The 21925-nt window shown below is 32.9% G+C and overlaps 1 protein-coding gene across 2 annotated transcripts in view; it reads left to right on the plus strand.

The window, feature by feature from the left end:
• Asap (ArfGAP domain of ASAP) overlaps window positions 1-20384 on the plus strand; it is a 40271-nt gene extending 19887 nt beyond the window's left edge. Inside the window, exons 5-17 of one of the 2 annotated variants that reach the window (XM_085190747.1) lie at window positions 250-495; window positions 1080-1341; window positions 2388-2612; window positions 5785-6007; window positions 6365-6545; window positions 11841-12122; window positions 12472-12591; window positions 12969-13167; window positions 13733-13861; window positions 14074-14192; window positions 15284-15334; window positions 16526-16711; window positions 17136-20384. In XM_085190747.1, coding sequence (XP_085046873.1) covers window positions 250-495; window positions 1080-1341; window positions 2388-2612; window positions 5785-6007; window positions 6365-6545; window positions 11841-12122; window positions 12472-12591; window positions 12969-13167; window positions 13733-13861; window positions 14074-14192; window positions 15284-15334; window positions 16526-16711; window positions 17136-17336 — 2424 coding nt within the window. In that variant the 3' untranslated portion in view covers window positions 17337-20384. The remainder of the gene's footprint in view (window positions 1-249; window positions 496-1079; window positions 1342-2387; window positions 2613-5784; window positions 6008-6364; window positions 6546-11840; window positions 12123-12471; window positions 12592-12968; window positions 13168-13732; window positions 13862-14073; window positions 14193-15283; window positions 15335-16525; window positions 16712-17135) is intronic. The other variant, XM_085190748.1, reaches the window with a different exon arrangement.
• Window positions 20385-21925: the final 1541 nt, after the last annotated feature.

A 21925-nucleotide genomic window follows, 5' to 3' on the forward strand; every position in this document is an offset into this window, starting at 1 on the left:
GTATTATTATTGCACAACTCTGAAATATAAATCGGGATCCACCGTCGTACACGCGCGTACGCGTGCGTCATCATTTGTATATTTAGCTGCGGAAGGGCAAATAATCTGTGTTTTCACAGTACGATTCCTACTCGAGTAGACCCCGCGTGATCTTCCTCTGATGATGCGGTAACAGGCCCACGCGCCTCTCACGGCGTCCAACCGTCTGTTGTACCACTGGCTGTTCTCCATGTGTAAAAATTGTTACAGTACCTGATAAAGTTCAACGAAATCAAAACGAAAAAGGGAATCGAGTTGCTGCAGCACCTGGTGGAGTACTATCACGCACAAACTAATTATTTTCAAGATGGCCTAAAAACAATCGAACATTTTGGTGTTTACGTTGCGGATCTTAGTGTACAGTTGCAGAAAATTCGACAGCAGCAAGATGACGAGCGACGAAGGCTATTAGAACTCAGAAATATGTTACGAGCAGCGACACCACAGGATAGAGAGGTAAAGATTGTAAATTATATCATTCATATGCAAATTCTTTGAGACGCTTAACGTTTCAACTTGTAATGTACTTAATAGTATTAATGTATTTAAGATAAGTAGATTATATGCTTTAAGAATCCTTTTAAATGTAAATGCTTGTACAGCCATTATTTCATAGGATAAGTAGTCGAGCAACAGTTGAAGGCTTCCCTAAGCTTATCATTCAAGTTCATGTTCATATTTATTTTCTTTGAATTATTCTTCTCCAACTGTAAACAAAAGGCTGTAATGTATGAAAATTAGACTGATATATTATCCTACTAGGACATTGTCGATTCTTTTTTATGAACCCAAATTTTAAATTCACGCTGCCGCAATAGCAAAAATTTTATTCTCAAACAATAGTCAAATCCAATTGTCAAGCTAGCATTGTAACAATGTACAAAGGAATTTTGTTTGTATTGTATAGAATATGGACTATATAAAATGTACCTACAAAAAGGTCTTAATGAATTTAATATATTATGTTTGTATATAATTATAAACATAGTTTACAATTACTCTTAGCATACAAGATAATAACGATTGTTACACCATATTAGGCGGCATCAGCAGTGGGTGGATATTCTCTCCACCAATTGCAAGGCGATAAACAACATGGCGTGACACGCAGTGGGTACCTTCTTAAGAAATCTGAAGGTAAAGTTAGGAGGGTGTGGCAAAAGAGAAGATGTCGGGTCACGGCTGAGGGATTTCTGGATATTTTTCATGCTGATGAAAATAAAACACCAGCCAGAGTGAATTTGTTGACGTGCCAAATTAAAGTTGCATCGGACGATAAGAGGGCCTTCGATCTAGTCTCATGTAAGTTGATTAAATGGTATTTTATATTGTAAACTCGATGTTTTGTCACATTCGATATAGGGTATTAAGTTGATAACGAATACCGAATAATTAATTTGAGTCATAATTTTATTATAGAAACATTATTTGAAAAGACTTTATTTTTCTTTTTATTTAAATGTAATACAGAATATTGTCTTCTATTTTGGTTCTTATTTTATTAGTTCACTTCAATATCTGCCCACGCTGTACATCTAGACGTGGGTTCTACTATAGATCGTTTTTATCCCATTGACCTTTGCCAAATAAAAATAAACTAGGCGTCTCATTGCCAGGTTTTATTAAAATAAGTTCCTGCCTTAAATAGATTTTGTTATGTATATTGTAAATGTTGAAGTTTGTTTGTGAACAGATTTAGATGTACCTATACTGTACAAAAATATAACTTATATATCAGGATACTACAATTTATGTAAATATTTTGTATATTTTTTTTGGCTAAATAAACATAAGAAGTTTAAGCGGGCGAAGCCGCGTTTAGGTCGCTATCAATCGTATATTTTTACATAAAGTACGTCACGATAAGCGAACTGCAATAGATAAGTAATGAGATACTTCTGAGTGTGCGTTTTGTAGAGATAAAGCGAACGGGTGTATCGTTTCGTTGTGTAATAATTTTTTTTCTTTGAAATAACATGCCATTTTATGAGTGGGTAGCATCGGTTCGCTACGTTGCCGTTGATTGGAAATGGTTCTGTCAATTTCACAGCTGTATGCAATTGACATGATTACGATGTTCAATATTGCAGGGAGAATGAATTGATTTTAGTGTGTTTATATCGAATACTTGGGACTGGGATATGTAAAGTGATAAAAAAACAATAAATGCCCTAGACAAATTCAGTATAGAAATACATAAAAAATATACACAGCTAATTAGTAAATTGTGCATGATTATTAAAGCGTACGACATTTTCGTTAATATTTTTTGTCAAAAAATTACCCCTCGTAGAATTCTAAAAACAAGATAACAGCGAATATCTAAATATTAATGACACGATCCCCAGATAACCGTACATACCATTTCCAAGCGGAAGACGAAAACGAGCAAAGGGCTTGGACGTCAGTACTGATTAATTGTAAGGAAGGTGCGTTGATGAGGGCGTTCCATCAGCAAGCCGGAGAGAGTAACGACTCGGGTCATTCTCTGTTGGACCTGCAGCGGTCTATCATACGGGCGGTCAGGTCTCTGCCTGGGAACCATGTGTGCGCTGACTGCGGCTCCACTAACGGTGAGTTGATTTTTTGATTTAAATGATTAATGATGTGTTAAGTTCTTGTTATTTGTGACTTTTGACGTCATTTGCGGTTAGTTTCAACTAGTTATTCTTTTATTTAGATCTTCTTTTTGATGAAAAAATATGAGAAGTTTTATTTACCAGCCTGTACTTTCAGCCTATTTATTCAACAAACTACTAAACATGATTTAAGTTATAAAATAAAAATATTATTCTATTTCATATTGAAGTCTAGTTTTCTGCTGCATAATAATCTAGTAGAGTAATGTGTGTTGTTTAAAACGTATATGCCTACATACATTTTAATTTCTCGTCGTCTAATGTTTTTTTTTAACTAATATAATATTTAAATTATTTTATATAAGTTCCACCAACCATGTCAAACATGTTAGCTTTGAACTGTTGACATTGTTTGAAGCAAACTTTTACTCGAGTCTCTGTTTTAGTTTTATATTTTACTTCGTATTATAACTTTAGTTTTAGTTAGAAACTCTAATATTACAGTTACTACGCTTTATTTTATAAAATAGGTATATGTACAAAAAAATATTATATTTTATGGAATCCGTAACAAAGGCAACGGCTTATCGTATTCAGTTAGACTAAACGCGGCGCTATTATTATGTCTTAAATTACGGTACTTAAAATGCTGATGATATTCTCGTAATTACAGCAATCATTGCAGTAACGTAATGTTTGTATGGTATCTCTACGCTTGTACCGATTGCATAAATGAATGGATTGGTGGATTTTAATAGGGTAATTTAGAAATGCTTGCCATTTAACTTTCCATAGTATTTTCATAAATAAATTTATTTATACCTTTAAAAAATAAATCAGCTTCACGCTGTACCCCGCACAAATCACCCTAGGCTTCTCCGCCCAATTCTGAAGATATTTGTGTGTTGAATGGCGGAGCTCAACGTAGCGTTATAATTTCTTCGAGTGGCGATCGAACCCACAACCAAACGCATTTACAGTGTGCCCCTGCGCCACGACTGGCCTTCTTTTGTTGTATATAATTATATATACATTACTTTTAAAGTAATGTTCGTGCCTTAAAAATATATCCTAGTTTTGCTAAAATTTATTACTGTAAGTACTTATACAATGTCGACCTCCTTTTTAAAGTAAAAAGTCCAACGCGACCGGTTAAAATGCAAATACGGAAAATGCTTAGTACTAAACTCGTTCATTAATTTCAATAGTATTTTAATATTAGTGGTAGATATGTACATAAACTCTATGCACCAAAATGAATTATAATTTTGTTTTGTTACATTATTAAGTTAATTTGCATAAAAATTAAATTAAAAATATTCTATATTAAAAGTGTTAAATTTGAATAATAATATCGATAATTATTATAACGATTATAACGATTTGACGAAATACATGATTAAATTGCAACGTCTAAAAATGAAATGTTAAATGTTAATAAAAGTGGAGACAAATATGGCACTAGAACGGAAATAGAGTCTAGTTCGCTGGGCGTTATTTCGTTAGTTTTGTCGCGCAACGAAGTCAAGAGGGGTGGCACTGGCACGGACGTAGAGAAGTTAATTGAATTCCGTTGGATAGGTCAATTTTTTAAGGAATTTATCCCGTTATCCAATAAAACTGAAGTTAATTTAATTTGTGATAGATAGATAGATACAATTAATTACAAGAATTAAGGGGTTTATTGTCTAATATCTATTTAATTGAATATTTACGTAATTAGTACTGTTGGGGAATAATTCGTTATAAAAATATTTATATAGGTAATCCATTATGATGTTTATTTGTTCTTCGCAGTGGAACACAGTATGACTGTAAGTGCGATGGTTGTGAGTTCGGTTCTCACTAGAGGCAGGATTTATTTTTATTAGTCGCTCGGATAAGATATTACGCCGTTTAGTTCCTATACTAGATACAATGTGAAGATCAAAAAAATAATTTGTTTTAAAATATCATTAAACAAGATAAACCAACTACCTCTATCTATGTATTGATTAGTATTATTTGTGTGACCACAGACCTTGTCAAGAAATTAGTATTTTCAGCAACAATAGGAAGTTCACTTCCTTTTAAAAATTGATAAGAACGTTCAACGTGTACCTACTCGATGAAACAGTCTAGTACAAACAAATTAATTAAAATTTTTTATTTAATTTTTATATATAAAAGGTTGAAATTAAATACAAGGTGATTAAATATAGAGTTTTTATATTCTTGTTATTTTAGTTGAGCTCACAAAAATGTCATGATATTTCACTATATCAAACGTTTTGTCATATGTCTCGTTATTATTTAGAAACTGGGGCACACTTGGAATTACTATCTTACATGAGCGATACATTGTATTTATTTGTAGTTTCTTTTTGTTAAACGTACACTGTATTTTTTCAAGATATACTGTTTTTAGAATCATTTATTGTATACTATATTTTTATTATTATTTCATTCGTTAGCTTTGTGTATAGCACGAGTGGCAATCGAAATTGGTGTTAATTGCCGATAAAGTTGTATTGTTTCTGCTAACTAATTGTGGCTATAACTCATCAGTTTTATAATTTATCCCATTGTTCTAACGAGGTGCATAGTTTTTATGAATTTTAATCATGTTCTACCGACAGACTTGTATTGTTTACCTATTGTGATGCAAAGGTCATTCAAGATTGAAAAAAATATTAAACTATAGATGCTTTTTTTTGTAGATCTATACGTATATTTTAAGAGGGAGACCCCATTAAGTAAAGCGCTTTTCTGTGTCGAACTTGTTAAGTACTGGTGAAGTTTCGAAAGTTCAATGTTCTAAACCTATTTCAGAAGTGCCTATCAGTGTTCTGTTAAAAAGTTGAGTGACATAACAGTATACAATATTATAATTTTATATGGAAATATTATTAATTAAGGAGCGACTTAGTGAAAGAAATTTCTCAATTTTTCACTCGAACGAAACCGCAAGTAAACCTAGTATTAGATAAAACGACATTTAACGGCTGCATTGCATGTAACTTATAGATTACCAGTTAGCAAATCTTTGAATATGTGTTATATGTCGTTATACGTCACGGTTAGAATTAATTTTATTGAATTGTTATTTATACCTATAAATTCTTACAAATGAAATATTTTATTTATGTAATATTTTTGATTCTAACATAAACATTATTACTTTTAGATCCTACGTGGCTATCCACAAATTTTGGTGTCATTGTATGCATCGAATGTTCTGGCAGCCATCGGGAATTAGGTGTTCATATATCGAGGATTCAATCTTTAACACTGGACAGACTGAGCACGTCACAACTGTTGCTTGCGAGGCATATGGGGAACCAGATGTTCAATGAAGTCATGGAGAATACCCTCGACGAGAGGGATAAATTAACTCCAGAAAGTACTATGTTAGTAAATATGTTTTTATTTAGTCACCATATTCTAAGTGGTTTTGCCAATTGCACCTTCAAGAACGAGTGCTAATTTAATTATATGCTGACATCATGGTTTTATAATTTACATTGTTGTTAAAAATATTTTTATTACCAACAATAATATCTGTTGGTCCATATATCTGGAAATAATAAACTTTTTTAACAAAACATTTATGAAAATATAAAAAGAATGTACTTTTTATTTAAAAGCAAAATAAAAAGCCAAGCTCTACAATGCACTTTCTACAAATATATCAAAGGAAGGATTTTTTTTTACTGTCAATAATTTATCTTATGCTTTATAATTTACATTATTTTTTACCGTTTTAGGGAAGAAAGACTGAGGTTTATCAGGGAAAAGTACGTATACAGGACGTGGGCGGCCCAAACTTGTAGGGACGCAGCGGAACGCCTCTCAGAAGTGGAACACGCGGTGAACAATGGACACTTGCAGAATCTTTTACAAGCATACGCTGAAGGTGCTGACTTGGCTTCCTCGCTGCCGAGCTCTGTAAGCTACAATGCTATTTATTACTGAAATGAGAAGTACCACATCTCTTTATAAAACAATAAAATATTTGGTTATTATCATCATATGTCTACATCTGTTGCACCATATCATGATTTTTAACTTTCTTGGTCACCTTTCTGAGAAAAATTAACGATGCAAAAACAATCAGTTTTTATTAATTGAAAATTATTTTCGTGCTTTAAATTCCCTAGTGAACGTACGTCATTATGAAGCTTATCTTCTAGGAAATCATTTAACTCATAGTCTTTGAATTATGAAGTTATGTCTTTCTAGAAATAGTAAAAGTATACCGAGTATATCTGGTATATATATATATATATATATATATATGTTTATTTTTATTCATAAAATATTTGTTATGTCTAAAATTGTGAAATTATTTTGTTTATACTATTATATACTATTGTAAATGTAAAAAATAGAGATGTATTTTTTATCACATATAACACGTTCGATATAGTATATATTCTTTATTGCACATGTAAGAAAAAAATTAAAAAAACAGTTAAAAAGATATGTTTACAATGGCGGGCTTATTTCTGAAAGAAATCTCTTCCAGCCAACCTATGGAAGTGGATGAGTGCCAAACAGCGGAATAACAACACAGTGCAATCAAAAAAAATTATTAAAATATCAGAAAAATATATATATTAACTAACACATTATATACAAAATACATACTACAATATATATACATACACACATATATATATACAAGTTATAAATATATGATTATATATACTATTAAATCGACTATATATACATATACATACATATATAATACATACATAATATATACCCATACATACATACATATATACATATATATAATATATACTAGAAACACTGATTAAAGCTATGTCTAATTACGTTCACTTTTAAGCAAATGTTTTTTAAGTTTGGATTTAAATGAGTTTAGGGAATGGCTTTTCTGAATAAGATTGGGAAGTTGGTTCCAAAGGGATGCGGCATATACAGTAAAGGATCATACTTACGCAAGCCGTAAACAAAGCGTATGGCCAGATTTTGAAGACGCTCTAATTTGTTAAGTAGCTCCTCGGTCACATCCAAATAGCAAACATCGGCATAGTCGAGTATTGGAAGCAGAAGACATTGCGCTAGCATAATTTTGGTTTTGTGAGGAAGGAAGTATTGGAGACGCCTAAGAGTATGATAAGAGAAATGCATGCGCTTGCTGATTGAATTAATATGGGGTGCCCAGGTGAGGTTAGAATCCATTATAAGCCCTAAATTTCTAACATTTTCGCAAAAAGGAATTGTAACTCCTGAGTATTGAATCGCAGGGACGAGATACCAGTTGATTTTAGATCTGAGTCTGCTACTACCTATCACAATTGCCTGGGATTTTTTTGGATTGATCAATAAACCGAAAGAATCAGCCCAAGTTTGTATAGCAGACAGATCGCTATTTAAACCTTCAATAGCTGCAGGCAGATCATTTAAGCTACAGTGACGATAAAGTTGCAAATCATCCGCATACAGATGGAAGGGAGAAGTAATGACTCCAGAGATGTTGTTAATAAAAATAGAGAAAAGAAGTGGGGAAAGAACGCCGCCTTGGGGAACACCGGCAGTGAGATCAAGCCATGACGACGTGGTGTCATTTGCTTTTATACACTGCCGGCGTCCGAAGAGGTAAGAACGAAACCAGCTTACAGCTTCGAAGGAAACATTGACTGCCCGAAGAGTGCCAAGAAGTATATCGAGGTCAACAGAGTTGAAAGCACTGCTGAAATCCAGCAGAACCATGACAGTGAGTTTGGTATTGTCCATGGCACACCGAATGTCTTCCGTAATGTTCAGCAGTGCTCCCACTGTGCTGTGAGAAGGACGGAAGCCAGATTGAAAAGGACATAAAAGATTGTTGGATGAGAGGAAAGAGTAAAGTTGGTTGTTGACTAAGGATTCAAGAACTTTAGAGAGAACAGGAAGGATAGATATAGGACGGTAATCAGTGACATTGGAAGCGTTAGAGATTTTCGGAAGTGGAATGACAAAAGCACTCTTCCACTGTGAAGGAAAGACATTGCGAGACAGTGAAAAGTTAAAAATGTGGGTAACCACTGGTGCAATGCTCTCCAACACGGGAAGAATCATCTCAAGACTGAGATTGTCACATCCGAAGGCTTTAGAGGAAATAGAGTGAACATACTTCTTGACATCATCTTCTGTAACAGCTTTGAAAGAAAAGGAAACTGAGTCAGGTGGGACAATATTAGACAAAAAAGCAAGTGTTTTAAATTTTAACTGGGGATTTATATTAACTGGTGGAGTTGCAAAAAATTTATTGAGGGTCTGAAGATTTACTGAGAGTTGATGAGTATCAATGTTTTTGCCCACACCAAACGACTCCAAGAATCTCCAAACTTGTGCTTGACAAAGATTCTGAATAGTTTTATGGATGTAGCGACGTTTGGCATCCCTACACAGCCTGTTGCAGATGTTTCTCAACTTCTTATACGCACTTAGGTTTTCTTGCGATGGACATTTTTTGTTTTTAGCCTTGGCCCTATCACGTTTGGTCATAGCGTTCCTAATAACTTGTGTTAACCAGGGAGCAGGCGCATGCTTCATTCGAACCGGTCTTACAGGGGCATAGATGTTGTAAATATTAATCAGTTCGGTAGTTAATGATTCCACCATAAAGTCAATATTGTTTGAGGACAATATGGGAGACCAGTTGATGTTCCTCAAATCATCCTTTAGGCGTTCAACGTCCATATGCCTAAAATTGCGCTGAAAATGGATTTTGCCTTTAACTCTAGGTGGGCGTAGTTTATAGGAAAGATAGATTAGATCATGAAAGGAAAAAGGAGCGGACATTTGGCCATAAGAAGTGACGAAAGTGGGGTTGGAGACAGAAATAAGATCAATAAGGGAAGGCCTGCAGTTAGGAAAATAATGGGTAGGAGAAGACATAGGTAGGAGGAATAAATTATATGAATTATTTATATCTTTTAATAAGTGAGTCCTTCGATCATTTTTTAACAGGCAGGTATTTAAATCGCCCATACATATGACATGTTCATATTGAGGTCGGAGGTTCTCAAGAATATTGTCCAAAGTGCTAAAGTAATTGATTTGGTCATTCGGGGAGTACAGAACTCCAATAAGAACTTTGGTGTGACGCAATATCAATTCTAAAAAAAGATATTCTAGAGAACCATTAGGATGAGGAGCGGAGCAGGAGACCACACTAGCGGGAATATGGTTGCGAAGGTAAATGCCAACGCCACCACCACCACGTTCAGTGCGATCGTTACGGAATAACTGATACCCCGGCAAGGAATAGCAAGAAGAGGAAAGGGATGGTTTTAGCCAGGTCTCAGAAATAAGTATACAATCGACTATGCCGGAGTCAAAGGATGTGAGAAGATCGATATAGTGAGCAGGTATACTCTGCGCGTTTATATGCACCAAGGATAGAGAGGAAGGAGTGATGAAAATATTAGACAGCTTGTCAGCAAGTGTTTCAGTATCTGAAAAAGACGAGTGACTACTAACAGTACTGTCATAGTTATTGCTAGATGAGCAAGAGAAGAATTCATCGTCAATATCCATTATAATATACTATATAAAAAATACTATAAATAAAAAAAATATATGAAATATTATATATAAATAAATTAAAATATAAATATGAATGTAATATAATTTAAACTATAACAAATGACACAGAAAATCCACGTGCACAAGTTGACTATAAAAAAAATAAGATTATATACACTAGTCATTACATTAGATAAAATATTATTAAAAAAAAAAACAAAACTACAATTTACCAAAGAAATTAAGAAAAATAATACATAAACAATCTGCAATACACAAAGACAATGAACTAACTACCAATATTATCTGTATAATTTCTATTCTGTAACAAAATGACACATGTCAGATATATACTTGATGTAAATTACAAAGTAAACAAGCGAGATTATTAGAAAAAAAAAAACAGTTTAACATACGTATTTTTAAATAATATTTCGGCTAAGAATAAAAAAAAAAAATGTACCCTACAATTAGAACACAAAAAAAGTGAGAATGATCAAATGAATAGATGACTACACAAATTATCACATATAAGCCGACTAATTTAAGGTGGTATAAACAAATAAGATATGCGGCTAGTTATTGACGGTGGACTTTAGAAGTGGATTTTGTTCTATTAACCTATTAAGTTCATGCACAGAGGAAATCTTGACTCGTGATTTGTTGTTAAGTAATATTACTATCATGCCGTCGGCAGACCAGCATTTTCTAATACCGAAGTGTTTACGGGCCGCTAAGAACACTTCCTGACGCGATTTCGTTAAAAATTCGGTCATAGTAATTTTAGTGCCTTTTAGTGAAGTCTTTGCATTCCAAACGTTGGAGCGTATCTTTAGACTGGTAAATCTGATAATAACAGGCCTGGCAGAATCCTTCTTAGTACCAAGTCTGTGACAAGATTCAATAGAAGTAGACTTAACTTCGGGCAACTTCATTTGTCTGGATAGTATTTCTATAGTCTTCTGTAAAATATCCTCATCCTTCTCTTCCTTGATTCCATGGAGCAAAAGCACCTTTCGCCTCGAGTGGGTGTCCAAGCGGTCCATACTACGTATAACCAGCTCAACTTGTGACTTTAATAGGCCGAGTGTCTTCCACACAAAAGCCTTAAATGTATTAAAATCTGCGGTCAAAGCCTTCAAAGTGGGTGTCGTGGTGGCTGAACTAGGCTGTGATAAGTTCTTTTCGAACTCACCCATGCGAGAAGAAAACATGGAGGATAATTCGTTCATATTTCTTAGTAACTGTTCCACAGGCGTATCCATGATTGAGTCAACTAGTGTAAATTTGTGTTGGAAAGTTAGTTATAGTCAACTTAAGCACCAGTATTTAAAACTTAACACATATATTCAATGATTAAACTAATTTATTAAAAAAGATTTTTAAGAGCACATAAAAATGACGTGTATGCACTTTTGAGTCTACCCGCGAAAAAAAGAATTATATATAGAAGGTTAATATTCGCTGTATGTTAAATTATTTACCATTGTTTTCATTTTTTTTACCATATATATGCATTACTTTTATAATATAACTTTTAATAATTATCATATTATTGTTGTTGATATCCTTATAATTTATCCTGTTGACCTTGGTTGACCTTTGGAAATAGGGTCGACGATACTGGAGGAAGGTCACTGTTTTAAAGGCCAGACCTGTGGCTACTAAAAAAAAGTTATTTAATTGTTCTTTCAAATATTACAGGATTGCGGCGAAACAGCCCTCCATTTAGCCATATCACGAGACGATGGCGACGGTTCCTCTCTCCACATAGTGGACTTCCTAGTACAAAATGGCGGATCTCAACTCCTCGACAAAGCAACTGTATCGGGTATGACCGCCCTACATCTGTGTGCGGCCATCGATCGCACTGAGCCAATGAAACTCTTGCTCAAAGCTAATGCCGATATTAACCTGAAGGATATTAATGGCAGGACGCCATTGCTGATTGCAAGACAGTTGGGACATCATGCGTGTCAAGAGTTGGTTAGTTTTTGCTTGTTATTTTTGGTCTATATATTGCGTAAGATGTTATTTATGTTTGATTTTTTTATTTATAGTATTTGAAAATAAATGAATATTTGGACTGTGATTATAATTACGTTGTAGGTAAGATTTAAATGTATCCTAACGTAAAACTCTTAAGAATTATGTGTGTATATCTCCTCCACGTAAAATATTTTTTTTTCAAAAAGAACAAAAACGGTAGGACTGAATTAAAAACTGCAAATATAAACTAAACTTTGTAGTAACATAATATTGAATAATGTAGTAAGATAAACCTAAAACCAAAATTAATAACATAAAATAGTAAAAAATATTTATATACTTTCAGCTGGAAAGTGTAGATAAGAGGGAAAAAAGTATTTTCGAAAATATCAACATTGACTGGAATTTGTCACACGACGATGGATCAACAGATTTTTCGGACGACGACACGGTCATAGATGAAAGAGTAAGTTAATCTACCATAGAATATTATTAACGTAATTATTTATTTGGTTGAATTTTATGGTATGATAATCATATAATCAATTTATTGGATTTTACACAATTGAAATAATATATAGGTTATGTATTAATGATGAAATAATATAACATAAGTGGTACAGCACCAGACAGTAAACGCGGCGTTTTTAGGTTCGGTTCTCACTCGAGCAAATTAACTATTTTCATTTCTTTGTTCTGGTACGCAATGTCCCTAAAATTGGAGGATGTGTGAGGAACGACGTATACTTTACTTCCTATATGAATCATGACACATCATGGAGCTAAAACAAAAATAATTACCCAAGTAACTAATCTATTTTATCTATTACCATGTTATTCTAGCAAAACGGCAGCGTAACACCCGAGAAGAAGTGTCCGCGGTCGCGTCCCCCCTCATACGCGGGCACCTGCGGCGGCGGGGGCGGGAGCGCGTCGGCGGGCGGCGGGGAGTCCCCGGTGCTGCGCTCGCGCTCGTCCACGTGCGACTCGCTGCACCATGCGCCGCCTACGCCCACCACGCTGCCCAGGAAGCCGAATGTCTGTGAGTGCAAGCTTTGTGTATATTGCTGGCTGTTTCTTGGTTCAATGGGGTTGCATAAGCGGGTGCGTGTGTTGGTGGTACGGGGTCGTTAACGGGAGTGGGGGTGAAGTGTGCGTTGACCGACCGTTGCAGAGTGCTTTATCAAGCCGGTACGTGCGTTCGTACTTGGAAGTAGGGAAGTGGGAGTGAGAAGGAAATTGAGTCGGAAGTTGGGTGGCGAAATACCAATATCGTGATTTGTATTAATAGAATTAAAAGTTAATATTTTAAATATAACAATTCCCCCGAATAGGGATTAAACTCACATCCATCACGTTTACAGCTAGATATTCTTTTGTATAATTCAATATACACTTTTCGTAGGCAATGCTGACTATACATAATGATTACTATAATTATATGTTCATTCTGTTTATGTTGTTTCTGTTTATGTTCTGTTTATGTTTATTCCTATTTATCGTAAATTACTTTTGAAAAAAGCAATTGCTTTTTTCAAAAGTAATTTACGATAATAAGTTTATTATCGTCTCTTATCAGAGAATTGAAGAAAGATGTTTGATTACAGACGCCATAGGCAGCCTGAAGAAGCGCGCAGCCCCGCTGCCCCCCGGCGTGGCGAGCGCTGTGCCGGGCGGTGCTCCACACCCACGCTCCACGCCCTCCCCGTCCGCCGACGCCACGCGCTCCATACACGGTATGTGGTGTGGCCATCGATACCTTCATTGGCAAACTACCTAACTAAATCTATCTGCGTCAACTCTTATGTTTTTTTATGTTATTTACGCCATTTTATGTTATTTTTGTCAGACCACTCATTAAAAAAATATGATGTCGTAAATATACTGCTTATTATATTGTAGTAACAACAATATACAATATGTACAATCAATTTATTATCGATCCCAGGTGTAACAATGGCGGCCGTGGGCGTGGTTAAGCACCGGCCGCAACAACCGCCGCCGACACCGCCTCCTGTGTTGCACAACGGCGCGCATAGGGATGAACCCACTCCGCCACCGAGAAAGGTATTTCTATGCTTTAACTTCTTACTTTCTTGTATCCCGCATTCAGCAGGACAAGGCGAAGGAAACCTAGTGCTAAGATACTTCGTTTTATACTTCCGACCATTATTTTTTTTTCCGACAATTAATCGCATATTAAATGGTGGAACTGAACGTTGCGGTTAGTCTTGTTGTCAAAGTCGTTTTCTTAGGTGGGAACCGACCGCGCAACCGTCGCGTTGACAATCAGATGCAGTGCCGAATAAATAAAACGCGATATGCTGAAAAATATTTGTTTAGTGATTTTGTTTTGACCTTTTACATCGAAATTAACGGAAAATATTACGAATTTGAAATATTATTAGAATATACATGTGGTTCAAAGTTGTTTTTATTTGTTAAAATAAGATATACTTAATTTTTTTTTATAAAGTTAATTATGTTATTTAATGATTTCTTTACAACTTATCTCAAAATCAACTAGAATGACCGATTTACAACAAAAATACACTGGACTACCTTGGAGTTGCATTGAATTTATTTGTATTTTAAAATTAATACGTCGTTTTTTTTTGTAGGTAAATGTTACTTTCGTTTCGTATACTTAGTAAACATATATGGAAGCTTGGTTATGGTACCATGTTAAATATGGATAATAGTATTATTATTTTCGAATATGCTTGAGAAACAGAACGAATCGTGCATAATTGGTGTAGAAAATCACTTGTATTTGTCATTATTGTATGTTAGAAATCATTTCAGTTAAACATAGTATGTATTGTTTAGACATGTTTTGCTATTGTCATACCTACATTTATACTTTGGTATAGATATTTCGTCAATTTTATAAATGTCATTATTTTATATTAGACCTTAAAATATATCAAGACTCGATTATTCCTATGGATCTTTTTTTATATTTTTTATGAAGTGAAAAAAAAGTGAGAGCTAAAAACCTATGTATGGTATTATGTACAGTGCTATATATTAAATTTATACAAATATAGCTAAATAATTAATTAACAAACCAAAAAGGTTGAGATGACGTCATTACTGTCACTTTAAAAATCACTAACAAAAGAAAAAAGTACAGGATTTATTTGTTTTTGCTTCAGAAGAAAAATAGATTGCACCTGGAAAATGCAGTGAAAGGAAAACTAAAGAGGGTAAAATACTGAGAGAGCTTTAGTGTAATAACTCGCTTACCCTTTGTTTACGTCTTACACACGATTTGTATTTACTTTGTACCGTTGTTTTATATTGTCAAGGGAGTGACGATGAATTACTAAATCGATTTTATTTGTGTGCCTCAAGTGTGAATCGAGATGTTTTATTTAGTTTAAGAAAACTAATATTCGATTTTTTATATTATCGTCTTGATTGGATATGATTGTATCGATTATAATATTTGTCAAAAAATCTCGCTTCATCCTTCATGGATTGTTCAAATATTGAAGCTATTTTGAATCTCACTAGTATCACAGTAGTGTATAGAGCTATTTTCTGTAATATATAGTAGTTTGATATCCAGTAGAACATAAAAATACTTTCTCTACTCTCTTGACAATTATATACTTATTAAGTTTTTTTAAATGTTATACACATTTAATAGATGTGTATACCAAAATTGTTAATAAAACTATGTTTTATAATATTTATGCATGATTTTACTATAATGGAAAGCTTTCTCCGATCTAGTTCTTCGTAATAAAATATATTGCCAAATAGATTTTGTTTGTAGAAAAATGTAACTAAGCCTAGACCTATACATAATGGAATTCTAACAGAAATGTTTATAAATTTTGAAGTTGATAAATAACATGCACATTTTTTAACTTTCAGATTTTTTAACTAACATGAATTACTGTTTTATTAGCATGATTTTACACCTTAATAAATACAGAGAAAAATGTGTTTATATTAAATTTAAACTTTAAAAGGAATATCAATATGTCAATACTTTCTTTTAGATTGCTTTAAAAGTCTTTACATCAGTCAAGAACTACAACTGACTGCAGCTTCTACACTTACCAGCATAGATAATTAATAGAGTTAGATAAATATACTTAAACTGATCTTTACATTTATCATCAGAAAGTGTGAAAACATTCAATTTTAAATTGATAGATCGGTATAATCGATTTTCTTTCAAAAACTGAAAAAAAAACCACATGATATTCATGATCATGTCATTTACTAAAAGAGAAAGAACATCATATTAAATCACTCTACCCTCTATTTTCGTGTTTTTTTCATGTTTAGGTTTATTTGAATGTTTTTCTCTTTCAATATAAACAAAACAATCAGTTATAAACAAAACAAACCAAAAAATTACCATCTTAACCAATTTTTTCCAGGAATGTTCTAGTCAAGACTCATCACTCGAGCTGTGCGATATAACGGACGGTCTCGACGACAGTCGCCTTCAGTCGTTTGATAGTTCGCGGTCAAGAGAACGTTCGAGGAGAAGCGATAGTCGCTCGTTAGACGTGTCGGACACGTCGAGTATTCATTCGAGATCGCCATCTAGTTCTATTACTATGGTTAGTGGATGTTTTTGGATTTTTATATGGATATTTTTTTGGCGAAGCTGTATTGTATCCTGTATATAGCAGGGTAGGCAAGGGGAACTTAGCGTTAAGGCCACCGGTTAAACATGTAACGCCCAATTTGCAAGTCATTGTGAGTTGACTGGCGATAATTTAACGAGAATAATTATTAGTTTTTAATATGTTGATATTGAAAAACATATATGATTACAATTACATATGTTGATATTGAAAAACATATATGATTACAAATAGGATTAAAAATATTAACGCAAGATATCTTCGCCGTAACTGTTATCCGAACTTCTGAAGAATTTATTCTATTTTAACTTTTATATATTTGGTCGTATAGGAGTGCTGTTACAAGTGCTGTCTAATGGACTAATTAAATAAAAAATAATTTGCTTTTACTTTTTAGATGGGAGGCGGCATGCGACGATGTCGAGCTCTGTACGACTGTTCAGCGGATAACGAAGACGAGCTGTCTTTTAGAGAAGGCGAAATCATTGTTGTTATTAACGAGCGCACCGAAGACGATAACTGGATGGAAGGTCAAGTCGAGGGCACCGCGCGTCGAGGAATGTTCCCCGTCTCTTTTGTTCACATGCTCCCCGACTAGTTACAGAGAGACAAATATATGTCTCTCAATTATCTTAACATCAGCAACGATCCCCGATTAGCTAGAGATATATCTCTTGACATCATCTAAGATCCTTGACTATCATCTAAGAAAGAGATAAATGTATATATCTCGTTTCAATGAATACCAACGAAGTTTATTCCGAACGATCCGTCTCTCACAAAGTAACGTTGTTAGACAGAGATGGATAATATCTACAAGACCATATCCAATAAATTGATCATATATGAGTAGATACAGCAATGTAAATTTTTTATTATATATTTCGTTGAATTTACGTAATTAAGTGGTTATTTTATTTTCTGATACTATGTAATATGCATTATGATATCTCGATTATATTCCAGTAATATTTGTTCAAAAGTTATAAAGCAAACAAGTTTTATTTAATTTTCCTAATATTTATCTAATGGGCATTGCTTTATTTGCTTCTATGTGATTCAAATCAATAAATACGTGTTCACAATTTTCATAATAAATAAATATAATTAGATCTAAAGCGTTCTACTTTTAAGTAAGTTAGCAAACTACTTTGAGTAGAATCTAGTGCTTTCAGTTCCATCTTAGTTTAAACGTAATCTTTTAGAGTATCATCTAATAAGAAAATATAAGTGAGTGAACGTTTTATGTCGTTTTTGAGGAAATTCTCATTGTAAATTAGAGTATGTAGTAATATTTGAAACAGAATATTTAATATCACCACAATAATTATGTTAGGACAGAGTATAAATGGAACACCACATATTTGGCCTAAGCTTCAGCGTTCATTTGAAGAGCTACGAGCTTATTTTACTCTAGCATTTTATATATTAATATTGAATTCGTCGTGGCGCAGCGATACAGCCTCTAACTGTAAATGCGACATTTGTGGGTTTGAGTCCCGCTCGGGAGAACAAATTGTTTCGTTTCCTCGTTCTGGTAACGCTAGTCGACACGCAAAGTCTCGAAAATTAGGCGGTATATGGGGAACGTTTTGTTGTAACACAAGGTTCCCCATATCCATCATGTTACATGCGGTAAATAATAGCGTGAACCGAAAAAATATAATGATATGAGTTTAAAGATGCACAGTTCGGTAGTTGCGAAACGCGGCCCCGATGTATTACTTTAATGTGATATCACCTGCACAAACATTGTTTTTATACAAGAATTTTAATACATACATTTTTTAATGTGATTTTCGACTATTTTATCATCTATTTACACGATTTTAAAGGTGTTTTTTATTAGATAATTTAACAAGTCACAAGCGCTCATTACGAATACCTTACTTAGGTAAAGTAAGGTTATTACTGATTTAGTATTATGGACAGTGACACCAATATGAATAAGTGTTTGCCACTAGTTCCGTCCCGATACGGATTTTTAATATTTTTTTTGTTTTATTTAAATACATTTTTATTGTGTGTGATTTAGACAACGGCTATAATAACAATGCTCAAATCAAAGCAATAGCTATAAACTGGCAAACTTCTCGATATATTGTTATATATATTGATATTTAAATGTTTGTGTAGAGTCTATTTACGTCTTTCGACGTTACAGCTCATATAGTGATTTGCCAAAAAATATGATAAATGTGATCTTTTATAGTTGGAGTGATATATATATTTGAACGACAAACTATTGGACCAGTGACCGTTTGTTGTGTAGTTGTTCTTGTAGTTAATATCTTAGATTGTTAATACATACATGTTTCATAGATATTGTGTTTATTTGGATACTAGAAGTGTTTAAATGGCATAGGTATATATGTAATGAGAGTTGAGCACTGTTAAATATCATGTAGTATTATGTATATGTACTAAATGAACGGACCATAAATATTTAAGTATTAATTATTGTTATTAACGCATCATATGCTATTGTGTTTTTAAATATATTACTAATGCTTATAGTATCCATGTAAATGCTGATTTTGAATCTTGTTATAAATGTTAAATTTTATCACTACACAGAGACCGTAGCCATGGTAATATGCGCTCTTTCACTCTAAAGTTAGCCTTGCGATATATTGCTATATACGTACAGATTAAAGAGTTATTACGTTTGTAATATAAAATAGCTTTTGAATCTTAAATATATAAATGAAAAAAATATATATTTTCACACTATTAACACAGTACAAGAACATTCTATGTGTATCCCTTGTGAGAAGTAGGTAACAAAATTAAAATTAATTAAAACATGGATTCATTAGTCATTAGTGTCTTACCTTATAAAAAGATAATCCTCTAATAACTTTATTATTGTGATACACACTACGTACCGCACATTCCCTTGTAATTATATAATTTTTTGTGTACATTAATTTGAAGGAAAGTCCTATTGTAGTCATAGCATTAAGACTGCATCCATTGTAAAGTTACCTTTATTAACGCGCGTTGCCATAAAATAGTATTATAAAAGTATTTATGCGACTAATTTAATTATTATTAACGCATCAACATGATAACTAAAAATAAAATAAATCTTAACCAAACACTTTTAATTACATTCTTAGTGATTATTAAATGTTAAAATTTCACAATTGTTTTAGTATAAACATACTGTACAAGAGAATGTTATGTTGTAAATAAACTCCTTATAAATATTTCTTTTAATTATATATGTATGTATGTATGTGCTCAAAACTGTATAGCATTGTGTATTCGCTGTCAGTAGTGTTAATTAATTCTATTTATTTAATTGTACAATTTGTGATGAAATATTTTAATGCCATTATAGCGACCAATTTATAATAATTTTATACAAAGCTAAACTAAATTCGAAACATCAGTTATTTATTTAATAATCAATGGAATTATAAAAGTATTATCGATTTTAGTGCAACTTTGTATTAATTGTTTATAAGTGGTCGAGTATGTTAATTATTAAAAATTTATGTAACCAAATGATGCTATAGATTAAGATGTTTTATTCTCTAATGTAGTATATTAAATGGAATGTAGTTGAAATAGTTTTTTCTAATGTGTATTATCTGAATGAAAACCTGTATGAATTTATCATTACATCATTTCGATGTGATATATGCATTTTTATTTATGGAGTCACCTTTATTCTCCCCTTACTGCAAACTTATAGTTATACTCTTTTTAATTTAGATTTTTAGTAGTCTAAAAATCGGATCGGAATAGAGTCTATATGTTATCTCAAAGTAATATGTATAAATTATGAGAACTGCAGCATTTATGTACATTTTCATAAATTATTGGTATAAAAAGCGAGTCCAATCTCAATGGACTTAATGGGAGCGTTCCAGTCAAGACAATTCTAACAAGCCAATGTCTTATTACTGACTAGCGGACCCGGACGCGGCTACGCCTGCTTGAAATATAAGAATATAATTTCTATAGAAATATAATTTCAATCTAGATAAAATACTAAAAGTGACTATTATATTTATTTTCATAAGGATGAATATCAAAATGACGCGGTAACGCACGCGGTCGCGTAGCGACGACGGTTGTTATTAACATGGCAGAATAAATTGCATGTCAAATTAGAAAGTATTTTAATTTATTAGTTTATACGTGTAATGTAATGTTATATAGCCTATAGCACTTCTGAAGAATGCAGCTTTCATACAAAACAAAAACAAAGTAAATCGATCCAGTAAATCCAGAGATCTTCAGCGTTCAAACAAACAAACAAAAAAACTCTTCCGCTTTATTATATTAGTATAGGTAGTATAGATAGGTTCGTTCTTTACATTCCGGCTCTATTATCATCAGCTTGATGGACCATATTAATGTATTGATATCTAATTTACGTATAATTGCCAATTTTCATGCTAAAGAAATTAAAGTACGGTAGTTACAAGTCTCAATTAAGGTGTGGTAAAAATTAAAATTTTTAAGGGCAATTTTTTGTGTATAATATTTCGTGCAACACCTTTTTCTATATTTTTAAATGACTCTGTCCTGTTTACGAGTTACGAATAATTACGATGCAATACTTTCGACAGAAAAAATCGATTAACAATTTATTTGTAAATAGTAATGATAAAAGATTTTGGGAAATTGTTCTGTAAATGTTGAGAAATATTATGATAAATGTTTAATTACAGCGTATTTTTCTATAGAAACTAACGGGTTATGTAAAAATAAAAAAAAAAAAAATTAGTTAAAATCTAAGTTTTTGTTAAGTTTTCACTAACTGTTACTTCTTGCATATTGTCCACAGAACACATTTACTCAAAGAATGTTCACTTCATACTAAAAAATGGGTGACAAAACGATGCTGCTGCCATCTCTAGCATGCCCAACGAAACACAACTTGCGGGAAATTCAAAATTTGGCTTTAAATCGATTTTTATTCAAAAGCCAGAATTATTACTCCTTCAAAATCATTTGGAAGTATTATTATTTAAATTATGTAATAATACTTCCAAATGATTTTGAAAGAGTGAATAATTTATATATAGTACAATAAAAAAAATAAATGCAGAATTTCATACAAAACAAAAACAAAGTAAATCGATCCAGTAAATCCAGAGATCTTCAGCGTTCAAACAAACAAACATACAAAACAAAAACAAAGTAAATCGATCCAGTAAATCCAGAGAT

This window comes from Heliconius melpomene, chromosome 10 (assembly GCF_056956725.1).
Source record: "Heliconius melpomene rosina isolate 202511_hmr_F chromosome 10, ASM5695672v1, whole genome shotgun sequence".
NCBI lineage: Eukaryota > Metazoa > Arthropoda > Insecta > Lepidoptera > Nymphalidae > Heliconius > Heliconius melpomene.